This window comes from Gorilla gorilla, chromosome 18 (assembly GCF_029281585.2).
Source record: "Gorilla gorilla gorilla isolate KB3781 chromosome 18, NHGRI_mGorGor1-v2.1_pri, whole genome shotgun sequence".
NCBI lineage: Eukaryota > Metazoa > Chordata > Mammalia > Primates > Hominidae > Gorilla > Gorilla gorilla.
Window position 1 is genome coordinate 3,664,355 of NC_073242.2, and position 13,356 is coordinate 3,677,710.

At 50.5% G+C, this 13,356-nt stretch overlaps 2 protein-coding genes across 2 annotated transcripts; one reads left to right on the top strand and one right to left on the bottom strand.

The window, feature by feature from the left end:
• Positions 1–2,462: 2,462 nt before the first annotated feature.
• POLR3K (RNA polymerase III subunit K) lies at positions 2,463–9,122 on the bottom strand. Its single transcript, XM_004056852.5, has 3 exons — positions 8,934–9,122; positions 7,041–7,128; positions 2,463–3,037 (listed from the first exon to the last, which is right to left on the bottom strand). Exons 1-3 carry the CDS (start codon positions 9,042–9,044, stop codon positions 2,910–2,912), a joined length of 327 nt encoding a protein of 108 aa, XP_004056900.1. The 5' UTR covers positions 9,045–9,122; the 3' UTR covers positions 2,463–2,909.
• A 195-nt stretch (positions 9,123–9,317) lies between these two features.
• SNRNP25 (small nuclear ribonucleoprotein U11/U12 subunit 25) lies at positions 9,318–13,135 on the top strand. Its single transcript, XM_004056854.5, has 5 exons — positions 9,318–9,552; positions 10,950–11,040; positions 11,268–11,373; positions 12,015–12,089; positions 12,563–13,135. Exons 1-5 carry the CDS (start codon positions 9,484–9,486, stop codon positions 12,618–12,620), a joined length of 399 nt encoding a protein of 132 aa, XP_004056902.1. The 5' UTR covers positions 9,318–9,483; the 3' UTR covers positions 12,621–13,135.
• The last annotated feature ends 221 nt before the right edge of the window (positions 13,136–13,356 follow it).

The window sequence follows — 13,356 nt, forward strand, 5'->3', positions numbered from 1 at the left end:
TAAATTACAGAAGTTGGAAGCTCCGCAGGCATGAATGCTACTCAGCTTATTAAAGTGGCTACCAAGGTGTACATTAACCGAGATCAGGAGGCTGATCAGAGGCTTAAGAAAGGCTAATTTACTAGCAGCAGCCCTTACAGGAAGAGAAGCTAGCTTTGCAAGAAGGCATGGACGCGGGCGTGAATGCAGTCGTGGAAAAAGCTAATAAACTGACTTTAGAGACTGAATACCCTAAACCGAGCTACACTGCTCCTCATCAAGTCAGTGCCAAGAGGCCCCCTTCATTGCTGTGTGGACTTGGTAGATAAAGTGTTCTCAAGCCAGAGAGATTTACCAGATCGGCCCCTCGGGGACTCAGACATTGAATATTCTACTGATGGAAGCGATTTCACACTAAAGGGAATCCACCAAGCTGGGTATGCAGTGGTGACTTCGGACTCAGTAGTAAAGGTGCAAACTTCTGCTTAGAAATCAGAGCTGATAGCTCTGACAAGAACTCTCTGGCTAGGAAAAGACCAAAAGACAAATATTTACAAAGATTCCAAATATGCTTCTGCCACTTTGCATGTTCATGAGGCTATTTACAAAAAAAAAAAAAAAAAAGCCTTTTAACTACTAAAAGTAAAAAAATAAAAAGCACAAGGAAGAAATTCTGCAGCTCTTAGATGCTGTACGAGCCCCAAAAGAGGTGGCCGTGATGCCCTGCGAGAGGCACCAAAAAGCAAGAACGCTAAAGGCTAAAAAAAATAGAAAAAATAGAAAGGCAAAAAGGCAAAGCAGGCTGCAGTGACAATTCCACCTTCTAAAGAGGAGGCCTTAGCTATGCCTCTCCTCCCGGAGATTCCCTCCCAGAGATCCCAAGCGCCCCTGCAAATAAAAGGGCTTGGTTTGCCGAGAAAAATAAGAACTACATTGAAGGACGGTAAAAATTCTCCAATGGGAGGCCATACCTGAAATGGTGACCACGATTTGTAAAACAGTTCCACCAAGGAACTCACATGGGAAAAAAAAAAAACAGCACTAAAGACATTATTAAGGCATCACTTCTATGTGCCATGGCTCGCTGCTATTACTCAAGCCATTTGTAAACAAACAGTGTTTAACTTGTGTTCAGAACAATCCATAACAAGGGCCTACTTGGCCCCCAGGAGTGCAGGAAACATGAGCCAGCCATGCCCTGTGAAAAGCTGCTTATGGACTTCGCCAAATTGCCCTGAAAGGGGGGCTGTCAGTGCATGTGGGTGTTCATTTGCACCTTTTCAGGATAAGTCGAGGCCTTCTCCATCTGGACAGAGAAGGCACTAGAAGTGACTTAGGTGTTGTTAGGAGACATTATTCTCAGATTTGGACTGCCTCTAAGATCAGACAATGGACCAACATTTGTGGCTTCAAGAGTTCAGGACTTAACTCAACTATTAAAAATAAAGTGGAAACTGCGTACATCCTACAGGCCACAGAGCTCAAGTAAAGTAGAGTGCATGAACCAGACACTCAAACAGCTGCTGAAAAAATTTTGTCAAGAAACTCATCTAAAATAAGATCGGGTCTCGCCCATGGTCCTCCTCCAAGTCAGGTACACCCCCACCAAACAAACTGGGTATTCATCCTGTGAAATATTGTTCAGAAGGCTGCCCCCAATCATTAATCAAATTAGAGGGGATTTAAAAGAGTTAGGAGAGCTAACCCTTAGAAGACAGATGCACTCCTAAAGGAGTGACAATGCAAGAGATGCACGGCTAAGTATTAAAAAAAAAAAAAAAGCCTGTAAGTCTAACAGACCCCGTACACCCTTTCAAACCTAGGGTCTTTGTTCAGGTTAAAAAATAAAATCCAGCCACTCTAGGACTAATATAGGATAGGCCCCATATTGTGATCAGGAACTGATCAACATGTTCAAACAATAAGAAAATACTCATATTAAATGTAAAGATTGGTGGGACACAGTGGCTCACGCCTGTAATCCCAGCACTTTAGGAGGCCGAGGCAGACAGATTATCTGAGGTCAGGAGTTGGAGACCAGCCCGACCAACATGGAGAAACCCCATCTCTACTAAAAATGCAAAATTACCCAGGTGTGGTGGAGCATGCCTGTAGTCCCAGCTGCTTGGGAGGCTGAGACAGGAGAATCCCTTGAACCTGGAAGGCAGAGGTTGCAGTGAGCTGAATTTGTACCACTGCACTGCAGCCTGGGTGACAGAGCAAGACTCTGTCTTAAGTAAATAAATAAGTAATAAATAAATAAATAGTATCTTATACATTTAAAGCAACCCTAGGAAGCAAATCAGGGAAGGTTCAAAAAAATGAATAAGGGAGTAAGAATAGGAATAAAGAAAGAAATTGAAATCCCGGTGATTAACATTTTCGTAGCCTGTTCAAATGTAAGTATGTAGTCTATTCTGGGATCACTGTGATTTGGGGTTTGCTCTCTACCTCTTAAGCTATTTAAAACACTGAGAAGGCAATATTGGAACTTTCATTTTAATGAAATATTCAGAATTTTGATTAAAATAAATAATAAATTACACAAGTTTACAAGTAACAGTTAAATATTTAGGGACATGTACTAAGTTTTACAAACAGTACAAATATTTAAGAGTGTTGATTGGGAGTAAGGGAATGTCAACTGCCAATAAAGTGGAAGATGAAAGAATAGGACTTTAAACAGAGCATATTTAGTTATGGGTCTCTGTCTCCTCCCCACACAGAAAAACTCCCAGACATTCACGACTTCATCCACCCTGCCTGGCAGATAGGCCATATTTCCTGACCCCCTGGCTCTTCACCTCAAAAGGTTTATCTTTCCACCACACTAGCAAAGACCCTCAGGACACACGACTCATACTGCCAGCTAAGCATCTACCCCGAGGGACAAGGCAAGCACACACTAGGGCAGCTGGGCCATCCTGGCCCTAATCCCTCCAGCGGTGTCCACACTGAGCATTGCAGCACTTGTAGAAGGTGGTCATCGGCTCATCTGCAGAGCGGGTCTGAAGCTGCATGAAGTAAGCACGAGGATGTTCGCATTTGGGACACGGCTCTGGCAACGAGAAAAAAGAAGTTACCACATTTAAAAAAAGATGATGCTCATGACTGTCAAAAGTAGGTATTACTTAATATGTGGGAGGCCAAGGTGGGCGGATCACCTGAGGTCAGGAGTTCGAGACCATCCTGGCCAACATGGTGAAACCCCATCTCTACTAAAAATACAAAATTAGCCAGGCGTGGTGGCGGGCGCCTTTAATCCCAGCTACTTGGGAGGCTGAGGCAGGAGAATCGCTTGAACCCAGGAGGCAGAGATTGCAGTGAGCCAAGATCGTGCCAGTGCACTCAAAAAAAAAAAAAAGAGTAGGTATTACTTAATATCTTTTTTTTTTTTTTTTTTTTTGAGATGGAATCTTGCAGTCACCCAGGCTGGAGGGCAGTGGGGCAATCTCAGCTCACTGCAACCTCTGCCTCCTGGGTTCATGTGATTCTCCTGCCTCAGCCTCCCAAGTAGCTGGGATTAAAGGCGCCTGCCACCACACCCGGCTAATTTTTTTGTATTTTTAGTAGAGACGGGTTTTCACTATGTTGGCCAGGCCGGTCTCGAACTCCTGACCTCGTGATCCGCCCACCTCAACCTCCCAAAGTGCTGGGATTACAGGCGTGAGCCACCGTGCCCAGCCTACTTAATATCTTTAAAGATGATAAAGAACCTCCCTGCTCATTTGATCCCCCTTGACAAGGGTAGATCTACAAACAGTGATGTCATTCCCACTACACTCTAACACTAAGGGAATCTGGGACACCTGTGACTCACACACTCTCCCCCTCCCCTCCCTGAGTCCCATGGTTCTTCTCAAATCCAGCTGAAGGCTGGCTGGAAACGTAACATGGAAGGTGACTGTTTTGGTCCATTTTCTGCTGCTGTAACAAAACGCCTAAGACTAAGTAATGGTTAGATGGTGGAAGAGTTTTGAAGTAAATGCTGGGAAAAGCCTGCATTGTCAAGAATTGAGCATTAAGGGCCGGGAGCGGTGGCTCACGCCTGTAATCCCAGCACTGTGGGAGGCCAAGGCAGGTGGATCACGAGGTCAGAAGATCGAGACCATCCTGGCTAACATGGTGAAATCCCGTCTCTACTAAAAATACAAAAAATTAGCCAGGCGTGGTGGCGGGTGCCTGCAGTCCCAGCTACTCGGGAGGCTGAGGCAAGAGAATGGTGTGAACCCGGGAGGCAGAACTTGCAGTAAGTCGAGATCACGCCACTGCACTCCAGCTTGGGCAACAGAGTGAGACTCCATCTCAAAAAAAAAAAAAAAAGAATTGAGCATTAAGGGCGATTCTGGTGTGGGCTGAAAAGAAGAGAAGAGGCCGGCCAGGTATGGTGGCTCTTGCCTGTAATCCCAGAACTTTGGGAGGCTGAGGCAGATGGATCACGAGGTCAGGAGGTCAAGACCAGCCTAGCCAAGATGGTGAAACCCCGTCTCTACCAAAACTACAAAAATTAGCCGGGCGTGGTGGCAGGTGCCTGTAATCCCAGCTACTAGGGAGGCTGAGGCAGGAGAATCGCTTGAACCCGGGCAGCATAGGTTTGCAGTGAGCAGAGATTGTGCCACTACACTCCAGCCTGGGCAAAAGAGACTCCATCTCAAAAAAAAAGCCAGGCGCAGTTGCTCAGGCCTGTAATCCCAGCACTTTGGGAGACTGAGGCCAACAGATCACCTGAGGTCGGGAGTTCGTGACCAGCCTTATCAACAAGGAGAAACCCCATCTCTACTAAAAATACAAAATTAGCTGGGCATGGTGGCACATGCCTGTAATCCCAGCTACTCAGGAGGCCAACGCAGGAGAATCGCTTGAACCTGGGAGGTGGAGGTTGCAGTGAGCTGAGATCACACCATTGCACTCTTCAAAGCGATTTCACTTTGAGAAATTTACCCTACACCTGACAGAAATGGCTTCAAACACTCTATTTCTGATATTAGGTAAAAAGATTTTTTTTTTAAGACAGTCTCGCTCAGGCTGGAGTGGCATGGTCTCGGCTCACTGCAACCTCCGCCTCCTGGTTCAAGCAATTCTCCTGCCTCAGCCTCCTGAGTAGCTAGGACTACATGCACGCGCCACTGAGCCTGGCTAATTTGTTTTTTTTTTTTGAGATGGAGTTCTGCTCTTGTTGCCTGGACTGGAGTGCAATAGCACGATCTCAGCTTACTACAACCTCCGCCTCACAGGTTCAAGCAATTCTCCTGTCTCAGCCTCCCAAGTAGCTGGGATTACAGGCAGGCACCACCACGCCCAGCTACTTTTTGTATTTTTAGTGGGACGGGGTTTCACCATGTTGGCCAGGATGGTCTCGATGTCTTGACCTCGTGATCCGCCCACATTGGCCTCCCAAAGTGCTGTGATTATAGGTGTTAGCCACCGTGCCAGCTGCTAACTTTTTCACATAGCAGATTTGTATGTTCTTTTTTTTGACAGAGTTTCGCTCTTGTTGCCCAGGCTGGAGTGCAATGATGCAATCTTGGCTCACTGCAACCTCCACTTCCCAGGTTCAAGCGATTCTCCTGTCTCAGCCTCCCGAGTAGCTGGGATTACAGGCGATGCCACCACGCCTGGCTAATTTTTTGTATTTTTAGCAGAAACGGGGTTTCACTGTGTTAGCCAGGCTGGTCTCGAACTCCTGACCTCAGATGATCCGCCCACATTGGCCTCCAAAAGTGCTGAGATTGCAGGCGTGAGCCACCACACCCAGCCTATATGTTCTTTTATAGGGGGAAAACCACAGTACTAACCATCAGTTATCTCTCTCACCTCTCAATATAACTTACATTTAGGGCCTTCCCCTTTCCTCTCCTGGCCACATCTATCTCTACCAGACATGCAATAAACATGTATTTTACCCAATCTGCAGTTTAATGCTCACTGGTATTAACTTCTAAAAATCTATATTAGAACCGTGTATTAGTCCGTTCTCACACTGCTATGAATACCTGAGACTGGGTAATTTATATAGAAAAAAGGGGTTTTGTTTGTTTGTTTTGAGACAGAGTCTCACTCTTGTCACCGAGGCTAGAGTGCAGTAGTGCGATCTCAGCTCACTGCAACCTCTGCCTCCTGGGTTCAAGCAATTCTCGTGCCTCAGCCTCCTGAGCAGCTGGGACTACAGGCGAGCGCCACCACACCCGGCTAATTATTTTATCTTTAGTAGAGACAGGGTTTCGCCATGCGGGCCAGGCTGGTCTGGAACTCCTGACCTCAAGTGATCTGCCTACCTTGGCCTCCCAAACTGCTGGGATTAACAGGCGTGAGCCACGACACCCAGCCAAGAAAAGAGGTCTAATTTACTCACAGTTGTGCGTGGCTGGGGATGCCTCAGGAAACCTACAATCATGGCGGAAGGAACCTCTTCACAGGGCAGCAGGAGAAAGAATGAGTACGAGCAGGGGAAACGCAAACGCTTATAAAACGATCTGATCTTGTGAGAACTCACTCACTATCAGGAGAACAGCATGGGGGGAATCCGCTCCCATGATTCAATTACCTCCCACTGGGCCCCTCCCAGGACACCTGGGGATTACGGAAACTATAATTCAAGATGAGATTAGGGTGGAGACACAGCCAAACCATATCAAACAGAAAGAACATACTTTTTTCCTTAGACTCTTATTTTTATTAACCTACTCATCATTGCCATTATCAAAGCTATCACCTGTTGAGTGCCTCTTATATACCAAGTACGGTATAATTCACTTTATGCTCTCGAGGTCTACGAATATGGATTAGCCCCAGAGAAGTCAAGAGACCCAAGGAAGGTCCTACAACAATACAAGGTTGCCCTGAGAATCTGACCTGGGCCTGTATGACTCCAAGGCTGGCACAAATATTGCTTGTCTGACAAATTATTAAACAGTAACAAATACAAATAAATTATTCAAGAACCATTTTCTATTTTTAGAAACCTACATCATTTATATGACATCATAGACTCTGCCATGCAGTGGCATCAACAGCCTCATAATTATCCACAGTTCAGCAGCAGAAACAGTTTTCCCTCTTACCTGCAGTAGAGTCAACATTCTCCCAGGCAGCTGCTCCACCAAGCACATCATCCACTTCTTTCAGTTTTGGGTACTTCCGATTTGTTACCTAACAAAAACAACACTTCAGACTCCAAGTAACTGAACAGCGCAAACCTGGGCTGCCAAACCTTAAATTTCAGGATTACATAAGAGTTCACTCGGCTGGACGTGGTGGCTGACACCTGTAATCCCAGCACTTTGGGAGACCGAGGCGGGCGGATCACGAGGTCAAGAGATCGAGACCATCCTGGCTAACACGGTGAAACCCCGTCTCTACTAAAAATACAAAAAATTAGCCCGGCGTGTTGGCGGGCGCCTGTAGTCCCAGCTACTCAGGAGGCTGAGGCAGGAGAATGGTGTGAACCTGAGAGGCGGAGCTTGCAGTGAGCGTTGTTCGCACCACTGTGCTCCAGCCTGGGCGACAGAGCAAGACTCCAGCTCAAAAACAAACAAACAAAAAAAAAAAAGAGTTCACTCTTCCCGTAGTTTCAAACTCCAAACTCCCACAACACAGTACAAACTGGAGTAGCATGCAAACATTAAGACTGACGTAGCACCAACATATTCTAACTGCTAAAAAGTAAAGGTATTCTGGCCAGGCGTGGTGGCTCACACCTGTAATCCCAGCAGTTTGGGAGGCCAAGGCAAGCGGATCACCTGAGGTCGGGAGTTCGAGACCAGCCTGGCCAGCGCGGTGAAACCCCGTCTTTACTAAAAATACAAAAATTAGCAGGGGATGGTGGCAGTCGCCTGTAATCCCAGCTACTCGGGAAGCCGAGGCAGAAGAATTGCTTGAACCCGGGAGGCAGAGGTTGCAGTGAGCCGAGATTACGCCATTGCACTCCAGCCTGGGAAACAGAGCGAGACTCTGTCTCAAAAAAAAAAAAAAAAAAAAAGGCCGGGCACGGTGGCTCACGCCTGTAATCCCAGCACTTTGGGAGGCCGAGGCGGGCGGATCACGAGGTCAGGAGACCGTCCTGGCTAACACACGGTGAAACCCCGTCTCTACTAAAAATACAAAAAAATCAGCCAGGCGTGGTGGCGGGCGCCTGTAGTCCCAACTAATTGGGAGGCTGAGGCAGGAGAGTGGCGTGAATCCGGGAGGCAGAGCTTGCAGTGAGCCGAGATCGCGCCACTACACTCCAGCCTGGGCGACAGAGCGGGACTCCGTCTCAAAAATAAAAAATAAAAATAAAAAAATAAAGAAAGAAAGCACACAATACATTACATAATATATTAGAAGGTAATAAGCCCTATGGAAACAATTACAAAGGGAAGGAGGATAAATTGGAAGGAGGGGCTGAAATTTAAAATACGGTAAAGACAAGACCAATGAGTAAGGTGGCGATCTAGGGGAAGAGTGAACTGAGCAACAGCAAGTGCAAAGGCCCTGCTAGCACCATGTGCACGATGAGAGATCGTCCAGGAGGCGGTGTTGATGCGGCAAAGGGCAACAGGAAGGGCATTAGGACTTGAAATCGGAGACGCACGCAGGGGAGGGGGTCAGTGTCAGAACCTGGAAGGCCCTGGGAGAACTCCGGCTTTTCGTCTGCGTGAGCTGGAGAAGAGCCGAAGGTTTCTGCGCACAGCACGGACCTGCGTGCCTCAGCTTTAAGGAAATCACCGTGGCCGCTGCTGTGAACGCAGAGAAGGGCGCAAGCGTGGGAGCAGGAACCCAAGGAGGTGGGAAACGGTGGGGCTTTCTGAGTGTATTGGAAAGTAAAGCCCACAGATCTGCTGCAGACCAGAAAGGGGCGCGAGAAAGAGCGGACAGAGGCAGACGCCGGGGCTGGCGGCTATGGAGCAGCAGTCGGAGGAAGCGGAAGGCCTGCGAGAGTCGCCCGCGGCCCAGCGCCGGCCTTCGGGTCCCACCTTGCGGGTGATGTTGTGCACGTAGGGGCACGTGTTGCAGGCGAAGCGGTGGCAGCGTTGTCCCTCCTCCACGATCAGCCCGTTCCCGCAGCCGGGGCAGAACAGCAGCATGGTCTCGAACTCCGCAGGCTCCAACTCCCTGCGGCTCCCACTGCCGCTCAGCGCCGACGCGCCGCCCGCCTCGAGCTCACATTGGTCCTGGCAGCCTCCCCGCCCGCCTCGAGCTCACATTGGTCCTGGCAGCCTCCCCGCCACACCAACCAACCAATAGACAGGGCGATTCCGCGCTCGCAGCCCTGCTGCAGGCCGTCTCGCACTTGTCATTGGCCACTGCAGCCGCCCCACCCCTCGGCGCGCCAATGGCTGGGCGGCCTCGCTGGGGCGGGCCGCAGTTCGTGCGCGTGCGCGCTTGGCCTCCCTAGTGCGGACTGGCAGTGCGGGCAGAGCCCCGCTGAGAGGTGCGGCCCTGGAGGAGACGGAGGCCGCGGGTGGGCCCGAGGCGCAAGAGGAAGATGAGGACGAAGAAGAGGCGCTGCCGCACTCCGAGGCCATGGACGTGTTCCAGGAGGGTCTGGCTATGGTGGTGCAGGACCCGCTGCTCTGCGATCTGCCGATCCAGGTGCGTGCGGGCGGGGGCTGGGGGCGCGGGAGTCGTCCCCCCGGGGGCCGGGCATCCGGGCGCCGGCAGCCTCCGAAGGTGCTGGTGGGAGGCTGCGGCCCAAGGCTGAGGAAGGCGCCTCTGGGCGTAAACGAGGGTTTTAACCTTGGCCGGGCGCACTCGCCTGGGGCGCGAAGCTTAAAGAGGAACCAAAAACCTCATTAGTGAGTGGCATTAAATGACATTTTAATGTAATTGTATTTAGGGGCCTCGGGGGACAGGGTCTTGCTGTGTTGCCCAGGCTGGAGTGCAGTGGCGTCCTCCCACCTCAGCTTCCCGAGTAATTGGGACCACAGGTGCGCGCTACCACACCCGGCTAATTTTTAAATATTTGGTACAGAGGGAGTCTCACTATGTTGCCCAAGCTGGTCTGAAACTCCTGGGCTCAGGCGATCCTCCTGCCTCGGCCTCCCAAAATGCCGGGATTATAGGTGTGAGCCACCCCCCGGCCTGTAATACCTTTAAAAGTCAAAGCTGATGCAAAAAAAGAGCCTACGGTAAACGAAAAAGCTTAGTTTTAAGTAAGAGCAAGATTAGTAGTACTGATTGTTCCATTTGCCTCAAGCGTCAATCATGTGTCGAAGCATCAGTATCATGCTTTGGGACGATACTGTCTTTTTATTTATTTATTTATTTGAGACTGAGTCTTGATCTGTTTCCAGGCTGGAGCGTAGTGGTGCGATCTCCACTCACTGCAACCTCCCCCTCCCGGGTTCACTACAGGCACGCGCCACAACGCCCGGCTAATTTTTTGTATTTTAGTAGAGACGGGGTTTCACCATGTTGGGCCAGGATGGTCTTGATCTCCTGACCTCATGATCCGCCTGCCTCGGCCTCCCAAAGTGCTGGGATTACAGGCGTGAGCCACCGCGCCCGGCCAATTTTAAATGTTTTATATTTTGCTCATCATGGATATTTTAATTGCCTTGTATTTCTTAAATGTTGTATTAAAATATTCATTGTTATTACCGTGTTTTGCTGCCCCGGTAAATTTTGCACACCTGCTTTACTCAGTCCCGAGCCCTGGCCTGGGTCCTGATGATCAGGGATATACTCAGGGTGAACCGACAGGCCCCTACCCACCCCTGGGGGCAGGTCCTCATGTGAGTTTATTCTCTTGCCTGTTTCTTAGCACCTGTTTCCCCCAGAGACTCTGTCCACTATGGACATTAAAATGTGAGTGGAACATGAGATTAGGGCTCTGATGAATTGGGAAACCGTAACATACGGGCAACCACCCTTCCTTGCCCTTCGTAAAATGGGGCACCACTTTTTGGCCACTATCGGCTTGTTCTTTGGTGTTGCTCAAGGTGGTAAAGAGAGCCAGGGTTCCCACTTCTGCCCTTGGTCTTTTGTAGGTCACTTTGGAAGAAGTCAACTCCCAGATAGCCCTAGAATACGGCCAGGCAATGACGGTCCGAGTGTGCAAGATGGATGGAGAAGTAATGCGTAAGTGCTGCCCTCCTCCCTTCAGGTTATGTGGTCCAGGCTTTCACAGCAGGAAGATGTAACAGTGCTGGTCAGCCTGCTCAGAAACTCACAGGCCATACCCAGGGGTACTGGGGCAACCACAAACCTGCCCTGTGCACAGAGGTGTTGGTTCCTTTCCTGCCATCAGAGGCTATGGCTTTGGGTTCTCACCATGGATCTTCTCCCATCTGTGTCCGTGGTTGCAGCCGTGGTTGTAGTGCAGAGTGCCACAGTCCTGGACCTGAAGAAGGCCATCCAGAGATACGTGCAGCTCAAGCAGGAGCGTGAAGGGGGCATTCAGCACATCAGCTGGTAAGTGGAACAACATTCCCTTCATTATAGCCCTTCCTGGGGCTAGTGCCCTTCTTGGCACTGTCACCAGGCACCACCTGGAAACAGCTCTCAGCTCTGCATGAGTACAGCACCACTGAAGTGATGAGCTCCCTGTCACAAGAGTTCAGACAGTGCGGGTCGTTCTGTGCCTGGGACTCCTGCCTCGGCCATCCCCAACATTCTGCTCTTCCATCGGCATCACCCCATCCGAGCTGCTGGGTATCTTCACTTGGGGACACCGTCGGGAATTTCCAGTGTGTCTGGAAGTGGCCTCCCTAGTTATGGATGGTACACCTGTAGGGGCTCCCATCCCCTTCTCACCTGGGTGCTGTCAGCCCTCACTCTCCTATTGGATCAACTGTCCTGTTCACTGAGTCTCAACACTGTCACCTGTTGTATTAGCAAGGTGCGCTTGGCCAAGCCGCCCCAAACAGCCCTCTGAGAACAGAGCCTCCTTGTAGCTGCCTCAGACCCAATTTGTACATTGTACACAACAGCCCAGGTAGGGAGGACAGCTGCCCCAGGTCCCATAGGGCTGCATGCCTCAAGCCCACGTCATGCAGAGCCACTCAGCTCACCGTGCTCAGGGCATGTGGTTTACCTGTGTTCCCCTCTTGCAGGTCCTACGTGTGGAGGACGTACCATCTGACCTCTGCAGGAGAGAAACTCACGGAAGATAGAAAGAAGCTCCGAGAGTAGGTGCCGGCCACATCCGGAGCCGTAGGGCACGGCTGTTCTGTTGCTCCTTAGTCCCCCATGCTCTGCCAGAGGGCTGCGACTCCCTCTCCGGAGATAACACCCTCCTCCAAGGAGCTTCCTTGGGGCCCTCCCCACTAGGAGAATGGCAGGCAGAGGGCACCTGGAGGGGCCTTGCTGCTTCCCACCAGTGGCAGCTTAGGGCTACACAGTGCCAGGAGGGAGGAAATCAGGGTGGGCATGGAGGCGAAAGGCTGCGACTCTATCTGACACTCAGTTCCCTGCCCCAGGGACTTCTGAGTCGGAGTGCTTCTGGGTCTGTGAGAGGATGGCCACTGCTACTTCCTGGCCTTCCCGGAAGCCACACGCCTCCCCTCTGTTGCTTCTTCGTGGTCCTCCACAGCCTCAGGAGGGGAGTCACAGATATGTCCTTCTGTAGGGCAGGTGCTTTATGCCTTTCCTTCTTTCTCAGCTACGGCATCCGGAATCGAGACGAGGTTTCCTTCATCAAAAAGCTGAGGCAAAAGTGAGCCTCCAGACAGGACAACCCTCTTCATCACTGGTGGCTGAGCTTTTTCCCAGCAGGAATGGGTCCTCGAGTCATCGTGCCTCTTTCACAGAAAGGACGTTGTGGTGGCCTCACCCCAGGCATGCCCAACAGGAACTGTCAGCATCAACCTGGGGGCCCTCAGGACTAGGACAGGGTGAGCCAGTGCTCCCTCCTTTCATGTACTTGGCCTGAGACTGACCTCTCCCTGGGTCCAAATGCCCTAGTCACATGGCAGACCCACGGCCTGGCCCAGTGTATAAAATAAACCTGTTTGCTTCTTAGTTTGAAAAGTAAAAACCCACAGTAACCTGGGTAGCAAAGACAGATTGCCCCATCACAGAGGTGAGTTAAGGGGAGAGAATTGGTACAGGCGAGTCCTATAGTCCAAGATGGCGCCACACCACCAAAGCCTTGAGGCCACGCCACTCCCCAAACCACACAACTGTGTTACCATGATCTCCACAGCAAGGAGGAAATAAAAGCAGAGCGGCTTTAGGGTTTGCATCCTGGAGCTCACGGTGGCAGCGAGCACAGCACAGCTGTGTGTGGGCCCTCCAGCCTCAGCCTTTAGGGTTCCCTGCAGCAGGTTCCGTGGACAGGGAGGGAGTGTGGGGTGGAAATTGGAGCTGCTAAGGGTGGGGGCGGGGTGCTTCCCAGCATGTGGGGAGGGTGTGACAGCACATCCCTAGGTCCCTGTCCCAGCGTCTGCTACCAGC